The following is a 23,340-nucleotide window of genomic DNA, read 5'->3' on the forward strand; positions in this document are numbered from 1 at the left end:
TTTTGTTGGAATTCGTGTATTTTTCACCTGCGTAAGCAACGCTCTATCCGTCCGCCTCTGCCGCGCGCGCCTCTGAGCAGGCTCTTCCGGGAGATTCTAAGCTGGGAGGACTGGGGGGGACACTGCTGGCGTTTAAAGGCATTTGGCAGGTCCTGCCTGGTGGCAGGCGTCTCGGCATTCCAGAAAGGTTATACCATCGCCACACCCACCACGCCCGCCACGCCCGCCACGCGGGGCACCTGCCCCAGGCTCCCTGGCCGAGGACTCCCTGGAAACCATTAAGACATGAGCCAGTCCGGCACGTCCCAACTGGGCCTCGCCGTTTCCCTTGAATGCAGGGGTGCCCATTTGGGGTTCTTTCCTTCTGTGCATCGTCTGTGTCCTTGGTCTGTTTTCCGCCATCTGTCACGGTGTTTTTCTCATCACCGTCTGTCGGTCATGAGGGCAGGCCCGGGAGGAGCAGAACAGCACGGGGAGGCCAGGGCGCTGCTTCCCTCGGGGTCCAGCTTTGGCTCTGCTGCCCACTCGGCCCCCCAGGCCTCCTCCTCCACGAGCGCCCGGGGAGCCACCGCGAAGAGGGCTTGGAAGCAGGGCCCCCTGACCGAGCGCCCCGCGGCGAGACCCTTACGGGTACAGGAGGGGAATCAGCCCTTTGTCCTGCGTGTTGGCAATCGTTCCCTCCCCAGTGCGAAGGCTTTCGGAGAGGCTGAGCGGGCGGCCCCCAGGAGGGGTGAGGAACCCGGCAGTCTAGCGCTCATGAAGCCACGTCACGGAAGGAATGTCTACCGCTGGGAACGTTCTCAGAGCCATAGAAAGAGGCCTGGCTGGCCCCGAACCAAAACCCAAATTAGTCTCAAGGAAGATTTCGCAACTTCCTCTGAGAGCAGCCTCCCAGCAGTCAGTCGGGGGTCCTGCCTGAGGGCTCCCCCAGCCCCTCCCTGCCCACCCGCATGTCTCCCCCTCCTCTGGGGGACGCGGCAGGGGCTTTACCCCCAAAGAGAGCCCCCGCCCAGGGTCTGGCAGGTGGGCCTCACCTGGGAGCCAGGTGAGGCCCCAGGAGGGAGACCGGGGCCTCTGGGCTCAGCCCGCGCCCTTCCCGTGACTCAGGAGGGGAGGCCTGGCGCCCTCGTTCCCGAGGAGTCCCCCGGTCCGCCTGAAGGGCGTCCAGCTTGGGGTGGTTTGCGGCGGCCACACTGGCCCTGACTGCCCGGCCTCTGGAGAGCTAGCAGCTGGAGCTGCATCTTGGCCTCGGGTCACTGACCCTCCCGGGTGGTCCTCCTGATGGCAGCTGCACCGTCATGGGGAAAAGCGTTTCTTAGGGGTCCCCATGCCAAGCCCCCCAGCCCTAGAGACGGGGCCGAAAGAATGCCATCAGCCTCGGACCACAGCCCGAGAAAGCCACACGCCTCAGGCCTCCTGGGCCACGGCGCCCAGGGCTCTGGCCCGGCTCGGCCCCAGTGGACAGGACTGACCACCTCCCAGCTGGTCGGGACCCGGCCCTGTTAGGACTCAGGCTCCAAGTAAGTTAAAAACGAGTTAAAAGGTCATGTGTAGAACTAACCTGTTACACAGTGATTCCACTTACAGGTATAAATACACCCAAAAGAAATGAGCACAGGGACTCAAAGAGATATACAGTGATTCCACTTACAGGTATAAATACACCCAAAAGAAATGAGCGCAGGGACTCAAAGAGATATACAGTGATTCCACTTACAGGTATAAATACACCCAAAAGAAATGAGCGCAGGGACTCAAAGAGATATACAGTGATTCCACTTACAGGTATAAATACACCCAAAAGAAATGAGCGCAGGGACTCAAAGAGATATACAGTGATTCCACTTACAGGTATAAATACACCCAAAAGAAATGAGCGCAGGGACTCAAAGAGATATACAGTGATTCCACTTACAGGTATAAATACACCCAAAAGAAATGAGCACAGGGACTCAAAGAGATACTTGTACACCCGTGTTCACAGCAGCACCAGTCAGCCGAAGATAGGAACCACCCAAGTGTCACTGACAAATGAATGGACGACAAAATGTGGTCCATCCACACAATGGAATGTTACTCAGCCTTAAAAAGGAAGGAAACTGACACCTGCTAGGACATGGATGAACCTTGAGGATGTTAGTGAAATAAGCAAGACATGGAAGGACAAACACAGTATGATTCCACTCATAGGAGGTCCCTAGAGTCCCAATCCAGAGACAGGAAGTAGAAGGGTGGGTCACAGGGGCTGGGGGAGGGGTGGGAGTGAGGGCTTAACGGGGGCAGAGTTTCAGCTTGGGAAGATGAGAAAGTTCTGGAGATGATGGTGGTGATGGCTGCACGACAACATGAATGTACTTAATGCCACTGAACTGAACACTTACAACGGTTAAAGTGGCCAATTTTACATCATGTATATTTTACCAATAGAAAACGTCATCGTGTGCCCCAAAGGAGTTCCACCCTCGTCCTCCCTCCCCCGAACTAAGCTTCCGTGCTAAGGGCTGGGGCTTAGGGGCTGATGAGATCTTTTCCAGCCACTGTTTGTTGGACAGAGTCCTGTTGTGGACAAAAAGAATGGGATCCCTGTATTTAGGATATAGGGTCTGTCACCTGTAACACCAGTGGCTTAAACAGACAGGATCCACCTCTCCTGCACGTGGTCTGGAGGGAGGCTGTGCTGGGCTGGCGTGGAGACTCTGCTCGGCAGTCACTGGGCCCCGGCTCCTCTCCGGCCACCCTTAGGGCGTTTGTCTTGCCACGAGGCTCGAGATGGTTCACCACCACGTCCCTGTCCTTAGCAGCAGGGAGCAAAGGAGGGAGGAGGGGTGCCTTCTTCCTTCCAGACACTGGCACCGGCCTCTATACCAGAAGGAGAATGCAGCTGGTACGCTGTCTGCCCCCTGCATCCTGGGAGGATGTCAGCCGCATGCCATCTCGCCATGGCAGCCGGGGAGGGGGGGAGTTGCTGCTCAATGTCCCTTCCAGAGACGCTGCCACAAGAAGTGCCATCAGCCGACGGCCTCCAGCTGCACCGCTGGCTTGGCCGAGGCCCCTGCTGGCCCTCCCACAGACTCCTCTGTGGGCTGTAGCCTCCCCCTGCTTGCTCAGGCCCCCTTCCCACTTACTGCAGGGGGGTCCCCCAACGTTCCTTGCATTTCTAGCTCGTCTTGTTGCCGGCTTCCGGGAGGACACAAAGTGACATCTTTGCTCAAGGCTGCAACCCCAGCCCGTAGAAGAGAGCCTAGCATATAGCAGGCACTCGGCAAAACAGAAGCAAGGGTCAGGGGTCATAGAAGAGATAAAAGCAGGCACTCCGCAAAATCTCCCAAGTGAACCAAGAAGATACAGTGGATGCTGCAGAAGTGTGCGCTGACCTGAGCAGACAGCCAGGCAGCTGGGAACCAGGCGTCGCCGGCGCACCTGAGAGTGGGCTCCCCCCCACATCGGCCGGGGCCCTTGGCCAATGAACACAGGAGGGGAAGGTGAGGACCAGACTGGCTATGGCTGCAGGGGTCCCCTTCCTGCCACCTGCAGGGCGGGATCTTCTGGAGCCCCCAGAGGGCATGGAGGGAAACAGCTGCTCCTGGCCACGCAGGCCACCCTGGCACGGGCACCAGGAGTTCCGGGCATGGGCACCGGGAGTCGTGGTCCCGGGAGCCAGGAGCAACGAGGAGGCTGCCAGGACCCGGCGGGATGTGGTTGATTGACAGCGACCTTTTTCCTACAGCTGCTCCATCCGTGGAGACATTTTCAAGGCCGACCATGCTCCCTACGCCCCCTGCCGCTGGCCAGCAGGCGAGGAGAGGACCACAGAGCCCGCTGCAGGAGCTCGCACGGCGTGCTTCTCTGGACTCCTGTCTGCAAGCTTGTGACAAGCCTGGTCTGTAGGTGAGGTGCTCCGTCACGGGCAGCGGGACAGACACGGGAGAGTTCGGGCTGAGAAGGCGAGAAGGAGGCACCAGCAGGGCAGACCTGGGGCAAAGCCCCAGGTGATTCTAGATCATTCCCGAATCATCTGGACGACCAGATGACTCCCTTCTGGAGAAACAATGACCTTGCATGCTGACCCCTGGCCCGGGCTGGGCGGTGCTGGTGAGCAGGTGTGTTGAGCGTTGCTGTCAGGTCAGGGAGGGGTGACCAGGCGGGGCTCTGAGGCTCCAGAGAGGAGGAAAGTGAGAGGTGGACCCCAAGGTGGGTCAGAGAAGTGGACAGGAGGGTGGGGGGTCCTGGACGGGGTGCGTGGAGTTTGCTCTTGCGGAGCAGGAGGAGGAGGACGGCCACCTGGCTTCCCATGAAGGGCCAGAGAGAATGGGATGTGGGGGAGTCAACCCAGAGAGAATGGCAGGCCAGTCTGAGGAGGGAGGCCGAGAGCGTAGCCTAAGAGTGGGGATTCCTAATGCAGAAACCAGAAATGACAGAGGGAAAGAATGACCGATCTGATTACACGAGCCTGAAACGCTTCCAAAGGCCAAACGCAGGACAAAACAAACGCACAAACCCCTGTCAACAGGGCTGGAAGTGAGATGATCAACTGAGAAAATGTCAGTAACCAGTCAACCAGGACAGAAGGTTAACATCCACTAGTAAAAAGGCTGTACAAATCAGCAAGAAAAAGGCAAACAAATAGCAATTTGGAAAAGGACACCAAGAGGTGACGTGCACAAGTGCCACCAGCTGTCAGACACACACGACCCGGGAGCAAAGAAGCAGGAAACAAAAGGACAAGATGCCACGGGCCCACCAGGTTGGCACAGACGGAAAAGCAAACTCGGACATCACCAGGGATGTGGGGAGAGAGCCCTGGGGGGAAAGCATCACGGTGCAGAGATCTCGGTGGGCACTGGCACACCCACCAAGCTACAGGATCCGCACGCGTGCTCCCCTTTGTCCAAGATGCCCACTGTGAGAAGCAGCCCGGGAGGAGTATCTGCCCTACTGTGCCAAGGTCCACACACGCGGCCTTCGGTCAAGTTGGTAACAATTCAGACTTCTAACAAAAGGAGAATAAATGATAGTATGTTCACAATATGGGAAACCGCATAGCGGCTACGAACTATGGGGTGGATCTATGTGGACTCCTCCTTTCCCCCCTTCTCCCCTCCCCCTCCTCTTCCCCCTTCCCCTCCCCCGCTTCCTTCTCTCTCTTACTCTCTCGTCAAGCCAGTTTGAGTTGATTTTCTTCACTTGCAACCAAAAGAACCCTGATTACCACTCAGATTGCAATGGTAATAACTACCTTAGGCAATTATTATAAAGAGACCTACACGGGTCTACACATGCGTACTACACGGGGTTTCCTGACACTGCCCCGGCCCCATGACCCAGAGGCAAGCTGGACCTCTCAGGTCGGGGGTTGGGAAGGACCGCAGGTGTTGTTTGGGGGGGGGGGGTCAAGGCTGCCTGCCCAGACACATACCATCCACCCCCGCCACCTTGCACTGGCCACGGCACCCCAAGTGCCACAGCGACGTCCACTCTCTTGAGTGAAGCTCCTTTTCAAAGCTGACCCACGTTGGGACTTCCCTGGCGGTCCAGTGGTTAAGACTCTGAGCTTCCACCGCAGGTGGTGCAGGTTCGATCCCTGGTCAGGGAACTAAGATCTGCATGGCATGCGGTGCAGCAAAAAAAAAAAAAAGCTGACCCACACGCTAGGGAGCACCCAGCCCTTTCCACCGAAAGTTCCACACGGGTCGTAATGCCACTTATCGAGACCCCACCACGTGCTGAGCCTGCTTTGTGTTACATCTGCCAAACTAGGTCACCTCCCTCCTCTGGAGGAATTCTCTGTAAGTTCTCTGTAAGTTCAACCAACTCTCTGTAAGTTCAACCCACACGCAGACATTTGCACAAATCGTAATTATACAGCTCACTGAATCTGAAAAGTGACCACACTTGTGGGACTACAGCCCAGAGCCCCCTTCGCCCCACCTACTGCCTTTCCCAAGGGTCATGGCCGTCCTGATTTCCCACCCGCAGATCGGTTTTGCCTGATTTTGAACTTCATGTTCAGAATGAAATCATACAGCTGATAGTCGTCCGTATCCAGTGTCTTCTCTTGGACTCCATGCCTGCAAGAGGTGTGTTTCCGTGAGCAGCAGACGTTCAGTGACGTCGTGCCCGCCGGGTGAAGACACACAACTGATCCATTTTACTGCTCGTGGACATTTGGCTGTTTCCAGGGTTTTTCCCACTATTATGAACAGTGCTGCTCTGGCACTTTGATTCTCTGTCACTGTCATTCATTAGATGGAGATGGTAAAGCCCACAGAGGGAGAGACTGGATTGTGTCCACTTTCGTTTCCCCCTTTTCTGTGCAGAATCAGGAAGTCCCTGGGCGTTACCTGTCCCCGCTCTGGCCCTAGGTTAGAAGGTGGAATTCTCCGATTGTCTTAAGCAGGCCTGGGCTGCAGGGTTGGTGTAGTTTTCTCAGTGATATAAACGGTCACCTGCTCCTTCTGGTCAAGTCTCTGTGAGCAGGACCAGGTGGCCCTGGTGAAGGAGAGACTGGGAAGAGAGAAAACCTGTTTCACTTTGGATCAAAACTGTAGACGTGTGGTAACATCTATACTAGTTAGAAGCAGCAGAGACCTGGGAAATAGTGGCTTAGATAAAATAGAGGTTTATTCTCACAGGTCAAAGAAGTCAGGGACTCCCAGGACAGGTATGATAACTCTAGAGCATCATCGGGAACCCCCAATCCTCTTTCTGTTCTGCCATATTTAGAGTTTGGCTCCATCCTCAAGGTCACAAAATGGCCTCTGGAGTGCCAGCCATCATGTATATGTTCCAGGCAGGCAGAAAAAGGAAGAAAATAAGAGGAGCACACACGAGCTCTTTAGGAGCTTTATTGGAAGTCCTACCCAACAACTTCTGCTTGTATGTCATTAGCCAACCTGTTTTTTAGGGAAGTGGGAAAGGCAGTCTTAGCTGCTCACCTGGTCACCTTGAGAGAAGGGGAGATTAGATATTGGGCAGGCAATGAGCAGGTTCTTGCTCAACAGCCAAGCCCAGTTTCCTTCTGCCTTATTTGGGATATTGAGAGACAAGGGACTTTCCAATACCAGCCATTGCTAGAAGCAAGTGAGTTTGATTCCTAAAACAAAGTGCTTTAAACGGGCTTTGCCTATGAAGGTTCTCCTCCTTCATTAGAGCCACGCGGTGCTCCCTCGGGAAGGGGCACGGCCTCTCCTCGAGAACGGTAGGTAAACATCAGAGCCTATTAACCACAGGTGCTTTCCGAGATAAGCAATAAGGAAGGTTCTATTACAGGGTCACATCAGGTGGGCTCGAGCTCTGTGGGGGGAGATTTATGCCCTCATCTTCGGCTGATTCTGGAAGGAGCCCACCGACAGGTATTGGTGTGAGTGGTTTATTCAGGAGAAGCCCCACCCCAGCTGGATGCTGCAGGTGGCTCAGGGCACAAATTCCATCTCGGGGAAGTAGGTGGGACCTGGGCTTTCAACTCCAGCCCTCGTCGGTCACTAGCTGAGGGCCCCGGAACAGGGGTGGATGAGGGGTCACCCACAGTTCAGCGGCTCCGCCCCAGGAGCCCAGGCCAGGGTGCAGGAGTGAGCCCTGCAGGTGAGCACACACGGCAGCTCGGGCGGTGCATGGGTCTGACGAAAGGGACCTGGCGGGTGTGGGCGAGCGTTAACAACATCCACGGCTCCCCTGAGAGGGCCGGTGGGGAAACTGAGGCCCAAGGAAGGAACGTGGCCTGTTCAAGTGTCAGAGCTGGGAGGCTGCCCCTGACCTGAATGTCACCGAAGACCCAGGCTAGTGCCAGAGCGTACACCCCTCGCTTGCTTACGCCTGATGTATGCAAAGCCCGAGCTGGCCCTCCAGATGGGGGTGTCTGCCCCAGGCGCTCCTCCCAGGATGAGCCTCAGACTCACCTGGTCACTGTCCCCCACGATGTCGCCAGGAAGCAGGCAATCTAAGACGTAACCAGAGCGTCTGTGTGTGTAAACTCGGGGCCTCCCGAAGAGAGGGCTTGCGGAAAGGCGGGTGACGAGGGCTGCCGAGGGGCTCCGGGAGGAGACGGGCTGGAGAGGTCTGCGGGCGGACCCCGGCGGTAAACAGGCCGGAACCAGCTCCTCCTTGGAATGAAGGAGGTGACTCATCACTGACGCAGCCTGTGGTCAAGAAGATGTCGCTGGCAGAGGGCTCGAAGGGCTGTGGGTCCCATCACAGCAGAGACGGGGGCTGCAGGCAGCCGGCTTGAGCATAGGCACGCAGAGCTGGAGCCCCCACAAATCCCAGCTTTACTGGACTTTACCACTGATCGGCTGTGTGACCTTAGGCAAGTTAATGAACCTCTCTGGGCCTCCATTTCCTTAGAATGGAGGGCTGGGGAGGATTCAGTGAGTTACTGAAATGCTACTTGGCACACAGCAGACTCCCACAGGGATGACGACAGTGGTGGTGATGGTTCAAGTAGGACAGGACTGCCTGGAGTGGAGTCCCTTCCTTCCTGGCTGTGGGAAAGGCTCACTGTCGCCTCCATCGAAACGTCCTCCACCTGGGTCCTGTCCTGCCTCACGAAGGGGTTGAACCCAGATTCCTGGGCTCCAGAAGCCACGTTCTTAACACAGCCCTCCTGCCAGGAGCACATGCCTCGACGGCCCTCCCTACAGGGCCCTCATGCAGCAGCTAGTGCTGTTATTTGCTCTGTTGTTGTCTGGGTGGATGCAAGGCTCTGTAGAGTCAAGGCAGCCTGGCGAACACCATTCCTTCAGGTGCATCAACACTGCTGGGCCACCAAGGTCCTCCAAGAACCACCCCCCATTCTCTGCCTGTCATAGTATCCCTCACCAATGGTCTTTTAGTCTCTACTTGCATACCTCTAGGGACACGGGGCTCACCACCTCTCAAGGTCATTTCCCTAGTCATTTGAAAGCTTGTCTCTGTCCTGAGCCAACATCTGCCTCTCCACTGGGCTGGCTTTGCTTTCCAGGAGGCAGTGAAAATCCTGCTGGCGTGCGAGAGCGGAGGCCCAGGCAGTGCGACCGCTAAGTGGTCAGTGCCTGTCCCCCAGCTGGTCTCGGACTGCTGGGCTGTGGACAGACCAGGCACAGCAGATCTTCACGTCTTCTCCCTCATTCTCTGCCCCTGAACGCACCAGGCAGCTTGGAAGCCTTTATGTGTCACGTGAACACCGTTACATAAATGTTACGTGTGCACGATTTTAAGGATCATACGCGATGAGGTTTCAAGGTGAGAAGATTCTTTGTCTTTTTTCTGGAGAAGCTGTTTGAACGCGGTGCCTTTTTAGGAAGAAGAGTGGCAGGCGGAGGCGGCTCTGTCTCAGAAACCTCAGCTCAGCCGGGCGCCTGCAGGATGAATCAGCTGCAAATCCGGGTATGCTCTCCCAGCTCGGGTGTGGAACGCACGTTGCAGACACAGGCCACACCTGATGCCAGAGCGTGTGCTCATTCTACGACGGGGGCACCCACACTTCCGGGGGCCCTTCAGAGACAGGCCCTGGGAAGACAGGTGCCTCCCACGTGTACCTGCCCACAGATGCGCAGAGCAGCACAATTCACAGTAGCCAAAAGGTGGAAGCAAGCAAACGTCTGTCCACAGATGAACAAAGTGTGGTCTACACATGCAACGGAATAATATTATTCAGCTTGGAAAGAAAGGAGATTCAGACACGGGCTCCAACACGGATGAAGCTGAAGACATTTTGCTGAGTGAAACAAGCCAGGCACAAAAGGACAAGCACTGCATGATCCCACTTATCTAAGACACCTAGAGTCCCAATCCACAGAGGCAGGAAGTGGAAGGGTGGCTCTCAGGGGCTGGCGGGGTGGGGGGGGGGAGTGAGGGTTTAATGGGGACAGAGTTTCAGTTTGGGAAGATGAATAATTTCTGGAGATGATGGTGGTGATGCTTGTACAACAACGTGAACATTAATGCCACCGAACTGTGAACTTTAAAATAGTAAATGTTACGTTACGCGTACTTTACCACAATAAGAATACTAAAACAACAAACCCTCAAAATAAAAACCAAGACCACCTGGAGAGGTTCCTCTGCTGTCGGCCCGGGTCTGTGGGCAGAGCCGCACACGTGTACAAGCTCCGTGGAGCGCAGCTCGGGCCAGTGTCACCAGGGAAACTGAGGCTGGGGGGTGGGGCTGGGCCTGGCTCGGCCGACTTTAGACTCCGTGCGCTCCTTCCCGAGCCCCGGTGTCCTTTGGCGGCCGGCCCGGAGGGAGGACGGCGGACTGGTTCCCCCCGCAGGGGCGACCCCTCTCCTCACGCAGGTGGATCAGCTGGGGGGGGGGCCCTGACACGGGCCTCAGCATCAGGGTGGCCCGGGCGGAGCCGGCACCGCGCAACCCGGCCCCGCGCAACCCGGCCCCGCGGACGCCACTCTCCGGCCACACCGGCCACACCCGGGCTGCGCGGCCGCCGAACGGGCGGGGCGCCACCTGCTGGCGGAGGCGGGGGGCGCGCGGGTGCGTTCGGCGCCAGGCTTCCTGCGGGTGCGGGCGGGGTCTGTGCGGTTCCGCAGCCCAACCCGGGGGTGACAGCTACAGAACTTTATTCCTCCCAGGGGGAGGGATAAAGCCCAGAGCCCCCCTCTCCGAGCCCAGAGGCCCCCCCTCCCCGAAAGCCGGGGCCAGGAAGCTCCCCAGCTCCCGGGGGTGGTGGCCCCCTGCCCCACCTCTGCTCAGTCCTCATAGGACGACGCCTCCCCGTGCATCTGCGTCCACGCTCCCCTCTTCCCGTGAGGACACAAGTCATCGGATCCAGTACGCCTCATCTTAACTCGATCACATCTACAAAGACACCATTTCCAAATGAGATCACATCGCAGGCCAGGAGGACGTGAATTTGGGTGCATTCTACTGAACTCATCAGAGGTCCCTGATGCAGCCTTCCCTGACCACCACCGGGACCAGCCCCTGTCCTCCACGCCCAGCAGGGCACGTGGGCCGCTGGGTGGGGTCTGCGCCGCACTGCACTGGACCTGCTGGCTGGGAAGCATGTTCCCGCCTACACTCACCTCTACAACGATGTCCCAGCACAACTCTGGGTAGTCAGAGCTCCTGCCCCGTCCTGCCTCATCCTTATGCAGCAGGAATGGGCCACCCCCACTTTGGTATTAAAACTGCAGCAGGGGGATTTCCCTGGTGGCACAGTGGTTAAGAATCCGCCTGCCATTGCAGGGGACACGGGTTCGAGCCCTAGTCCGGGAAGATCCCACATGCCGCGGGGCAACTAGGCCTGTGTACCACAACTACTGAGCCTGCGCTCTAGAGCCCGTGAGCCACAACTACTGAGCCCAAGTGCCACAACTACTGAAGCCCGCGCACCCAGAGCCCGTGCTCCCCAACAAGAGAAGCCCACCCCAGTGAGAAGCCCGCGCACTGCTATGAAGGCCCAATGCAGCCAAAAACAAACAAATAAATAAATTTTTAAAAACCCAGAACTGCAGCAGGATTTTTTTTTTTTCTTATTAAGGCACCATCATGGATGCCTAGACCTGGAATACTCAAAATGGAATTCAGGATTTACAGGATGAACCCACGGAAAGAACTATCAGATCTCTGTGGTGTGGCACGTTTCATAAAGTAAATCTCAAGGCCAGCCTCTATCCAAGTCGCTTAGTGTAAGGCTACAGTTTAAATGGTCAAAAGCAGCACAGAGGGACACTGTTGTACTTGGTGTTTAATTTTTAAACAGGTGTGGGTCCCTGGCAGCCAGTCATGCCAAAAACTACATTCAAGGTGGTTTTTGCTGCAAGTGCTTGTAAAGGATAGGGATGTTTGGGGCAGAGGGACGGATTTCTGCCCAAAGCAATTAACGTATAATGACCAACCGGCAAACGGGAGTGGACCACGTAAGCAGCAAAATGGAAATTGGTATATGGAAATGTGCTCCTGAGATTAAAATGTTTTCAAATGTGAATCAAATGCAGAAAGTGCCAAATAGAAAGGTTACATCAGCACACTGTGCCACATTTGGGAAATTGTTGACCAACCAACCCAGCCAACAGGGAGGCCTTGGGCAATCCCTCTGCCTCTTGTCATAAGAAAAAAAGCATTTATTCAAAGCAGACGACAACTGTGGTCCCAGGGAACAACAGTCATTAATATCATTCTCCTGGGTCTGTTCCTGGCCCTCCATCTTCATAAAAACCTCCCTAAATGGCAGTAAAACCCGGGTTCCCTGGCAAACACGGCACCCTTAGACCTCCACTGCTGGGTGTTCAGGAACTTTCCAACTTCAGGCTTTAAAAATGACACTCAAGTGTAGGTTTAAAACTTTGCCTGTATTTTGGATTACTTCTTCGGGATGGATCCCTGGAAGTGGAATTCCTAAGTCAAAGGGAAGAATAATGTTTAAGTTTCTTGATCAGAGATTTCAAACTGGTGGCCCCAGAGCCAATTTGGCTCTCAGCTGAGTTTGATTTGGCCCATGCAATTTTTTTACGCATGTCAACGTTTCAAAGAAAGAAGATTTCCCATTGGAATTCAGATTTCCAGCTTATCTTGTAAAATCAGTGCTACCCAATCCATCAATGTAATATACCACATTAATAGAATGAAGGAAAAAAGCCACGCGATCATCTCAACTGCCACAGAAAATGCATTTCACAAAAGCCAACACCCCTTATGATAAAACACTCACCAAATTGGGAATAGAGGAAAATTCCTAAGTGTGATAAAGGATGTTTTTGAAGAGCCCAGAGCTGACATCATACTCAATGGTGAAAGACTGAAAGCTTTCCCCCTAAGACAGAAACAAGACAAGTATGCCTGCTTTTACCACTGCTATTCAACATAGCGGTGGAATCCTTGCCAGAACAATTAGGCAAAAAAAAAAAAAAAAAAAAAAAAAAAAAAAAATAGAAAAGAAAAGAAAAGAAAGAAAGAAAGAAACAAAAGATATCCAAACTGGAAAGGAAGAAGTAAAACTATCTCTGTTCATAGATAACATGACCTTACATATAGAGAATTCAAAAAATCCACTGAGTAACTATTAGTGCTAGTAAACAAATTTAGCAAAGTTGCCAGGTACAGGATCAACACACAAAAATCAGTTGTATTTCTATACACTATGAACAGTCCAAAAAGCAGTGAACAATCCAAAAAGGAAATTAAGAAAATAATTCCACTTACAATGGCATCAAAAAGAATAACATACTTTGGAATAACTTTAACCAAGTAGGTGAAAGACTTGTACACTGAAACCTACAAAACACTGCTGAAAGAAATTAAAGAAGACCTAAATACACGGAAAGACATCTTGCGTTTATAGACTGGAAGATTTAATATTGTTAAGATGCAATACTGCCCAGAGCAATAAACAGATTCAATGCAATCTCCATCAAAATCCCAATGGCCTTTTTTTTAGAAATGGAAAAGCTGATCCTAAAATTTGTATGGAATTGCAAGGGACCCTAAACAGCCAAAACAATCCAGGGTGGGAAAAAATACTTGCAAAGGTCTAATATCAGAATACAAAAAGAACTCCTACAACTCAACAACAAAAAGGCAAATAACCCAATTTAAAAATGGGCAAAGGACCCGAATGGCTATTTCTCCAAAAATATACAAATGGCCAGCAAGCACATGAAAAAGTGTAATGTCGTTAAGGAAATGCAAATCAAAACCATAGTGAGGGACTTCGCTGGTGGTCCAGAGGTTAAGAATCCGCCTTCCAATGCAGGGGACGCGGGTTCAATCCCTGGTCGGGGAACTAAGGTCCCACATGCCACGGGGCAACTAAGCCTGTGCGCTGCAGCTACTGAGCCCGTGCGCCTCAACTAGAGAGCACACGTGCAGCAAACTACAGAGCCCACGCACTCTGGAGCCCACAAGCCACAACTAGAAACAAGCCTGCACGCAACGAAGATCCCACGTGCCGCAACAAAGACCCAACGCAGCCAAAAATCATAAATAAATAAAATAAATAAATATTTAAAAAACCATAGTGAGGGCTTCTCTGGTGGCGCAGTGGTTGGGGATCTGCCTGCCAATGCAGGGGACACGGGTCTGAGCCCTGGTCTGGGAGGATCCCGCATGCCGCGGAGCGGCTGGGCCCGTGAGCCACAACTGCTGAGCCTGCGCGTCTGGAGCCTGTGCTCTGCAGCAGGGGAGGCCGCGATAGTGAGAGGCCCACGCACGGGGATGAAGAGTGGCCCCCGCTCGCCGCAATTAAAGGAAGCCCTCGCACAGAAACGAAGACCCAACACAGCCATAAATAAATAAATAAATAAATTAAAAAAAAAAAAAAAAAAAAACCATAGTGAAATACCACTTCACATCCACTAGGATGGCTATAGTTTTGGTTTTTTTAAAGGAAAATAGTAAGTGTTGGCAAGAATGTGGAGAAATCAGAACTCTTCCATCGCTAGGAATGTAAAATGGTGCAGCCACTGTGGAAAACAGTCTGACAATTCTCCAAAAAGTGAAACACAGAATTACCATATGACCCCCGTTTCCACTCCTCGGTAAACACCCAAAAGGACTGAAAACAAACACGCGTACACAAGCGTTCATCGCAGCATTGTTCACAGTGGCCCAAAGGTGGAAACATCCTCAGTGCCCACGGACTGATGAATGGGTGCACAAACGTGGTCCATCCACACACTGGAATATTACTCAGCCATAAAAAGGAATGAAGTGCTGATTCCTGCTTCAACGTGAATGAACCTTAAAAACATTATGCTAAGGAAAGAAGCCAGATTCAATAATCATGTGTTGTAGGTTCCATTTATATGAAATATCCAGAATAGCTAACAGAGATTCGTGGTTGCTGGGGGCTTAGGGAAGAGGGGACAGGGAGGACAGCCTGTGGGTACAGGGTCCCCTCCTGAGCTGACGGAATGTTCTGGAACTAGACTGAGGGGACAGTAGCACAACACAGGGAGTGTGCTAAACGCCACTGAATCGCACACTTGAAAATGGTTAAAATGGTGGATTTTACCTTAATACAAAATTTTAAAAGATCAGAGCTGCCCTTGTATCAATGACTAGCTCTGTTACATTATCGACCTGGCCTCTGGGCCCCCTGCAGTTTGAGACCCCACCCTTCCTTCCATCACCGCCGAGGACAGGGGAGAGAGACATTCTCACCCAGCTGGGGAGCCCCCAACCCTTTGGGGGGGCCGCAGGGGAGCTGAGGATGTGAGAAGAGCTGGGAGGAGGTGTGGGTGGCCCTGGGCACCGTCTGTCCGTCTGTCCGTAGGGACTACAGTGGTTGGAGATGGTCTGTCTGTGCTGGTCTGGGCAAGGCCACTGGCCACGTGGTGTCCAGGGCCTCATGGGACTGAGACACCGAATTTTTAACTTTACTTAATTTTAATTTTTTTTTTTTTTGGATCCTAAAGCCAAGAGCAATTATTGAGAAATGCACACTTTTTAAACAAATATTTATTTATTTGGTTGCGCCAGGTCTTAGTTGTGGCATGCGGGATCTTTAGTTGCGGCATGCGGGATCCAGTTCCCTGACCAGGGATCGAACCTGGGCCCCCTGCATTGGGAGTGTGGAGTCTCAACCACTGGACCGCCAGGGAAGTCCCACTTAATTTGAATTTAAATGTAAATCTCACAAGACTCCAGCAGCCCGGTCCTGGAGAGCGCCAGCTCGGTAGGTTCCGTGTGCTGGTCCACCTGGTGGCTCCCCTTCCCCGGCCTCGGCCCAGTCCCGGCGGGAGCCAGCCCGGCCGGTGCCCCGCCCAGCCCTGCGGTCCGAGATCCTGGGGGTCAGCACACCACCATGCCCCGCCCTGAGTGGGCAGCCAGTAGATCTTCCCTTCCTACTAAATCATCACTGTTTGCCCCCAAGTCTCGCTCTCTGCGGCCGGCTAGGCATCTGGCCTCCTACACATCTGCCGCTCTCGTGGCCGGAGCATTGGAAGCCGGTCAGAACGAAACCCGCAGCCTCCGCAGATGTGCTCCTCTGACATGGGCACCCGCCCGCCTTTCCTATCAGGAGCCAAGAATACTCAGGCTGCTAATTTGAACGCAAATAGTGAAGTTCTCTCTCTCTCTCTCTCTCTCTCTCTCTCTCTCTCGCCTCTTTGGGCACTTATTCCGCAATTTCAGTTTTCAAAAACAAAACCCTCCCGTATGCAAAGTTCGTAGATGGCTGTGGTCTCCAGGATGTTCCTCGTAAAACAAATGCGTCTTGCCTGTGGTTTTACAGTTTCATAATCATCCCACGTAGCAGTGGCACAGTTCCGACGGAAGGCTGGCACAGAGCCGCGGGTGAAGGGGCGCGAATGCGGAGTGTTTAGACCGGCAGCGAGTATAGACCAGGGTGTCTCAACGTCAGCACGATTCACACTTGGGCCGGATCATTCTTTGCTGTGAGGCTGTCCCGTGCACTGTCGGATGTCTGCTAGCGTCCCTGGCCTCCACCCCCGCCACCACCCTTGAGACAAGCAAAAATGTCTCCAGACATTGTCACACGTCCCCTGGCGGGGGGGCAGAACTGCGTGGGTTGTAGACAAAACCTGGGGAAAGAGGAGCGGGCTGAGTAAGACTCCGCAGTCACCCCTCTTGGGGAGGAAAAGTGCAAAGCCTCTGGACCCCAGTGAGCAAGCTGAACCCCTAGACAGTGTTGCGTGTGGGTTCCTGGCCTTAAACAGGAGAGGCTCACGGCGACATTTGTCATGCATTGTTCTGCCTGTCAGGTGCTGGCAGTGTGGGGGTGAATAAACAGATAAGCTTATTATTTCATTCAACAAGTATTTATTGCCTACTATGTGCCAGGCACTGTTCTAAACACTGGTTGTATTAGTCAAAGTTCTCCAGAGAAACAGAAACAATAGAACTGATATATATGTACACACACATGTATCCTACTCATATGGAAATGCAAAGAAGCTAGAATATTCAAAACAACTCTGAAAAAAGAGCAAAGTTGGAGAACTGACACCAGCTTGCTTAAAGCTACGGTAATCAAGAGAGTGTGGTATTGGTGTAGAGCAGACAACTAGGTCAGTGGAACAGAACAGAGAGTCTAGAAATAGACCCACAGATATGGACAAGTGAATTTCAACAAAGGTGCAAAGGAAATTCAGCGAAGAAAGGCTAGCCTTTCAACAAATGGTGCTGGAACAATTGAAGTCTGTATGCAAAAAAAAACCAAAAACAAACAAACTTGGATCCATATATAGAAGTTAATAGGGGGGAGGGATAGATTGGGAGTTTGGGATTGACATGTACACACTGCTATATTTAAAACAGACAGCCAACAAGGACCTACTGTAAATAAATAAATATTAACACAAAATATTGTTAATACACCATCACACAAAAATCAACATAATACACAAAAATCAACACAAAAGGGGTCATGGACCTAGATGTAAAGCCTAAAAGTATAAACTTCTAGAAAAATATATGAGAAAACCTTGGTTAGGCAAAGATTTCTCAGATACGACACCAAAAGCACGAACCATAAAAGAAAAAAAATGGTAAATCGATTTCATTCAAACAAAACACTTCTGCTCTTCGGTAGATGCTGTTCAAGAGAATGAGAAGACAAGCCACAGGCAGGAGAAAATACTTGCAAATCAAATCTCTGATGAAAGACTTTTATGCAGAATACATAAAGAACACTCATATCCAATAATAAGAAAATAAGGGGCTTCCCTGGTGGCGCAGTGGTTGAGAATCTGCCTGCCAATGCAGGGGACACGGGTTCGGACCCTGGTCTGGGAAGATCCCACATGCCGCGGAGCAGCTGGGCCCGTGCGCCACAATTACTGAGCCTGCGCGTCTGGAGCCTGTGCTCCGCAACAAGAGAGGCCGCGATAGTGAGAGGTCCGCGCACCGTGATGAAGAGTGGCTCCCGCTTGCCACAACTAGAGAAAGCCCTCGCGCAGAAACGAAGACCCAACACAGCCATAAATTAATTAATTAATTAATTTAAAAAAAAAAAAGCAACCCGATTTTTTAAAGTGGGCAAAAGCTTTGAACAGACACTTGATCAAAGAAGATCTACAACGGCCAGTAAGCACGTGAGAACCTGCTCAACATCATCCGTCGTTAGGGAAACGCGACTTAGACCCATAAGGAGACACGTCTGCCCCCCTATTACAATGGCTGCCACACCGAGTGCCGCTGAGGGCGTGGAGGAGGCGGGACTCAGAACACAGACTGTGTGACCGTCTTGGTAAATCATATGGCAGATTCTGGAAACTGTAAACATGTGCCTACAGCGTGTGATCCAGCGATTGCACTCCTAGACGTGCACCCAGGGGAAACGAAAGAACATGTCCATGCAAAACGCGAACGCCAGGCAAATACGCAGCTCTGTTGGTAACCTCCCAAACCTGGAAATAGCTGAGGTGCCGCGAACTTGCCAGGCCGCTCCCTCTGCCTGGGATGTGCCTCCAAAGAGAAACGTGCACCTCCCTTTCCTGCCCCTCAGGCCTTCATCCAAACACCACATTGTCGCGAGGTCTCCCAGACAAACATGCTGACCCCAAAGACCCGCAGGGCCGGACCCCTGGGCCTGCGAGCGTTCCGCGGATGACAAAGGCACTTCGTAGACGCGATTATGTTGAGGATCTCGAGATGGGGAGTGGGCCCGGTTTACCCAGGTGGGCCCCAAATGTGATCTCAAGTGCCCCGTGAGAGGCAGGCAGAAGCAGCAGTTTCCGTGGCCGAAGCAGGATGCCCGGCTGCTGGCTGGGAGACGCAGGACGGGCCGGGAGCCAAGGGCTGCAAGGAGTGCAGCTCAGGAGGCTGAAAAGGCAGGGAAGGGTCTCTGCCCCGGGGCTCCAGGAGGAGCCAGCCCTGCCCACGCCTTCTCCTGGGCCCCGTGGTGCGGAGCCGGGGCTTCTGGACTTGAGAACGGCGAGGGGATAAGTGCGCGTCGTCTGAGTTGCCAAGTTCGTGGACCTCCCCACGGCAGCCACAGGGACAGACGCTCTCCCCGTCTTGCTGCAGCCCCCAGGGCCCCACTCCTGCCCTTCTCAGCACCCGACACGCTTCCCATGTTCCTTGTTCGTCTCGTCTACCGTGTGTCTCTCTAAGGGGACCATGAACTTGGAGGGGGGCGGGAGACTTGCTCTGCTTTACCCACACTCTCTGCCCTGCACCCCAGTATATAGTCGGGCTCAGCAAACTCTGTGCTGGAATTCAACAGTTGAACAAAAGCCCAGAAGACTTTTAATATTCATTGTACTGCAAGACATAATTTACCAAATTCCCAGACGGGCCTTGTTTACAACTGGTTGTGTTTGCTCCGGGTTTTCCTGACCCACTCCCTCTGACCAAGCCCACCGGTGCCATTTCGCCTCCCAGAGGTAACCATGCTTGTAGTTTGGTTTGTGCGCTTCTGGCCCACTTTTTACGTTTTACACCTGTATGTAAGTGTGCATGGATTACAGCAGGTGCTACTTGGGGCCTGTGTTTAAAGTTCACACAAATGGAGCGACTCTTCTTCAGCCTGCAGGTGACACACAGGATCCCCTTCTTTCTCCTGCTGTGCAATGTTCCGTTGTCAGGACATGCAGGACATCTTATTCATCCTGCACCCTGCTGCTGCACTGGGCGGAGTCTGGGCAAGAGAACGGGGGAGCGCCCAGAACAAGGAGGAGCTGGACGAAGGTGGGCGGGGCCCGCGAGAGCCACACACTCACACCCTCCCCGTCATCTCTGCTCCGATTGGCTCTGCAAGGACCGTCGTTGTCCTTGTGTCCGGGGGCCCGTGTGTAGAAGCTCCTCCGAAGTCCCCACGAGGGGCCTGGCTGGCCAGGTGACTCTGCACTACCCCAGCTAGTTTAACCTAAGAAAGGCAGGGTGACTATTTCGACCTACAAGTGAAGGTACCTCACAAAGGAATCTACCCTGAGTCACCTGCTCCTGGAGGGTCACCAGGAGGACCCCCATGGGGCTTTCTTTACACAGTTTTGTCAGCACGACCCCCTTGAACTCCTGCGAGCCACAGAACAATGCAGGACAGAGCCCTGGGTCCAGTCTCAGCCCCATCCCTTGTGAGTGTGACTGTACTTCCGTCTCTTCACCCGTCCGCTCGGGGACATCACAGCTGGGGCCACCCCCCACCCCCCCCACAGAGAACCGGGGGGGGGAGGGGCCAGGCCTGTGCCTGGCAGATACTTAGAAACAGTTCTTTTCTGTAGAAAGAACGAAAGTGCCCGCCTTTCTCTCACTTCCTTTCTGGGGCCTGGGCGGGTTGGCCTGTGAGTGGCCACCTGCTATTTTTGGGCCTCGGCTGCTCCGTGTGAAACCCCGGTCCCCCCAGAGAGGAAGGGGGGGCACCAGGTGACCTTGCCCTTGGTCTGGGGCGCAGCCGGCCCAGGTGCAGCGGTTACTGCCTCAGAGTGAAACCCACACTGGTCAGGCTGGTTCTGCGGGCAGGTTTCCTAGCAGATAAGCACCGTGTGCGGTATTTATAGACGCTCGGAACACAGAGGGGCTGCCGTCCGCTCCTCTCGTTTTGACAGAAGGGAAACCGGGGCCCAGCACGTCCAGTGCCTGGTCTGAGGTCACACACGGAGCTTGGGACGCCAACAGGACCAGAGTCCAGCGTCTGGACCCCTCCAAGGGGTGGCAGGCCTGCCTGTTTGGAGCAGAACGGGTGGAGCTTTGAGGACCCTGGGCATCTTCTCCTCCGCCCACCCCGTTGTTCCCAGGGTCCTGGGCCTTCTGGTGGGTGGGCAGGGCTGAGCCTCGGGGGGAGGCAGAGCCATGAGAGCGTGTGCTGTCTGGGGTCCCAAAGTCCGCGTCGGGGCAGATGGGGAGAGCCACCTCCGTCCCTCTCACGCCCACTCACGGTGGCCTTCAGCAGTCTCTCCTTGGGCGCCACCTGGGTTGCTCTCTGGTGTTCCCCGTGACCCGACTTCACTGCACTCAAAGTGGCTGTGTGGTGGCCCCGCACCCCCGCGCTTGTTGAGCTTGTGCCAGAAGCCAGACGCGGCCAGGGCTGCCCTCACGGACAGGGTGAGGTGCCCACAAAGCTTTGCAGGAGCCGACGGGTCTCCCTAGCAGATATCTGGGCAAAGAGCTCTCCAGGCCACGGGACTGCACAGCAAGGCCCGGACGTGCTTGAAGCCCAGAGAGGGAGCCCGTGTGCGGGGTCGTGCGGCTCCTAGAGAGGAGGGCCCGGGTGCAGGGGCCTGGCCTCAGGCTCCCCCTCGGAGGGCTCTGGGCAGAGGAGGACGAAGCAGTGTCCTGGGCTACAGGTCGCGCTGGTCCCGGGCGGGGATCACATGGACGAGGGCGCAGGCAGGAGAGAGGCCACCTGGCCCAGCCGGGTGAGGGGGGGAGTGGCTCGAAGCAGGCGGGGCAGGAGGAGGTGGGAGGCGGTGCTCTCAGAATCACTGTGAAGGGGACCCCTGAACCTTCCAACAGAGGGGGGTGGGCCGTGGAGGGAAGCGGGGCGTCCGAGCCGCTCGGGGCCGGGCTGCCTGTACCACCCTCCCCGCCGGCCTCCCAGAGCCCCGCCAGGCTGCGAGTGGACGAGGCCGCCCACGGGCCTGGCGCTCTGCTCAGCGAGGGCTCGGACACGGTTCTGAGGGTGACGACACCAGAGTCACCGCTCACGGGGACCTGGGGCAAGTCTCCGTCTCCACGTCCGTCTTCCAAGTGAGACAGGCATTGACGGGTCTCTCCTCTCCTCCCCAGATCCCTCCCGAGGAGACAGGCGGCTACACATCAGGGGCTGAAACACGAGGCGAGCAGGGCTGGGCCCGGGGGACGGAGGGGCTGCCCTGGGGCCATGGTGGCCGAGAGGGGGTTCCCTCCCGACGGCAGAGGCAGAGCTGAGGCGCAAGGAAGACGGAGCATCAGGCGGGCGGAGGGAGGGAAGAGTGTTTCCAGCAGAAGGAACAGCACGTGCGAGGGCCCTGAGCCAGCACAGGGGGTGGCAGCTGAGGAACGAAAAGGGGTTTACAGGCAGAGAAGTGCTGGCTGGTGGGCCAGCGGTGACACAGGTGTGCTTGTGACTCAGGTGTGGGCGTGGTGGTGACTCAGGTGGTGGTGGTGACACAGGTGTGGGCGTGGTGGTGACACAGGCGTAGGCCATTTCTGCTCCTCATCCCCAGAGAGGTTCCCAGCAGGGTCTCCCCAGCCCCCACCAACCCGGGCAGCGAGTGGCGTGGAGCGGGAGCCGGGAGGGGCCCTGGGCCGGGGTGGCAGGGACTCGGGGGGCAGGGCCCTGTGCCCTCCTGCTTTGGGCCCAGAGGCACTCCACGTCACGTGCGGGGATGGTGGTGCGGAGGCTGGCCCATGAAGCCCCTTCCCCCAGAGTGGAGTCGGAGCCATCCTGACCCCGCAGGTGTTGTTTCTGGAAGAAGGATCCAGGGCTTACCCCCCTGGGACGGGTGAGACCCGCCCCTCGCACCGCCACCCAAGCCCACCGGGCCACGGAGGGCTTCCTGTGGGCTCTGAGGAGGGGGCGGGGGTCACTACTGGGGAAGAGGTTGAGGCCTTCATCTCACCCCATCCTCGCCGCCCCACTCTACAGATGAAGAAACTGAGGCCAGGGGAAGGGAGGCGTGGGCCCAAAGCGGGGCCTGGCCGGTGTGTCTGACACTGTCCTCGCTGGGTGATGGGGCCAAGGGCTTCGGCCTCCCCCGAGCTCGCGATTTCACCCCCGGGTAAACTTTCCGGTAGAAGAATGTTCACGGCAGCTGTTTGTAACGGCCCCAAACTGAACTTCCCAAGTGTCCATCAGCCTGAGGACGCAGCCCACCCGGCAACGCAGTGGGTGACCTACCGACACACGCGACGCAGGTGGAGTGAGGGGCCCAGAGCACCGGCACAGACGCCCTGTGAGCGCCTCCGTACGAAGTCCACAGTCAGGCAAAGCGAGTCTGGGGAGAGGTGACACGGCCGGAGGGGAGGGCCCTGGGCTTCTGCGGGGCTGGAAACCATCAGCCCGGCGGCCGGGGAGCAGGACACTGGAGACCAGTGCGCCCTGCACTCCCGTCACCCCCAGCACCAGAAGACGCCTGCACCCCGGCCGCCCCATCCTGCCGTCCACGGGGTCGCACGGGTCACGGGAAAGGGATCCCGGCTCCCCGGCGCCTCACAGCACATGCCCGGCATGGCCGCGGGGGGGCCTGGGTGGTGACCGGGGACCTCAGGGCAGACACGCAGCTGCTTGGGGCGGGGGGGCACTCAGACAAGGGATATCCATCGCTGGAGGTGTCTGGAACTTTCTGGAAAACCCGCCGCAGGGTGTAGAACCAGACTGATGTGACCCTCCCCCCATCCCCCCCACCTCTGGATGAAGACTTGGGCCAAGTACAGCTTTTCTGGTCGCGAAAAGTCCTCCGGATACTTTAGCTAAAAACAAATCTCCACTCAGTCCTTGACAGGCTCCAGGTCACGGCAGGGTG

At 55.2% G+C, this 23,340-nt stretch overlaps 1 protein-coding gene across 1 annotated transcript in view; it reads left to right on the forward strand.

Annotated features, from left to right (window-relative positions):
• Positions 1-11,823: 11,823 nt before the first annotated feature.
• TNFRSF13B (TNF receptor superfamily member 13B) overlaps positions 11,824-23,340 on the forward strand; it is a 45,392-nt gene continuing 33,875 nt past the window's right edge. Inside the window, exons 1-4 of the mRNA XM_036838185.1 lie at positions 11,824-11,853; positions 21,435-21,515; positions 21,623-21,719; positions 21,948-21,988. Coding sequence (XP_036694080.1) covers positions 11,824-11,853; positions 21,435-21,515; positions 21,623-21,719; positions 21,948-21,988 — 249 coding nt within the window. The remainder of the gene's footprint in view (positions 11,854-21,434; positions 21,516-21,622; positions 21,720-21,947; positions 21,989-23,340) is intronic.

Source organism: Balaenoptera musculus, chromosome 20 (assembly GCF_009873245.2).
Source record: "Balaenoptera musculus isolate JJ_BM4_2016_0621 chromosome 20, mBalMus1.pri.v3, whole genome shotgun sequence".
In the NCBI taxonomy this organism is placed as follows: Eukaryota; Metazoa; Chordata; class Mammalia; order Artiodactyla; family Balaenopteridae; genus Balaenoptera; species Balaenoptera musculus.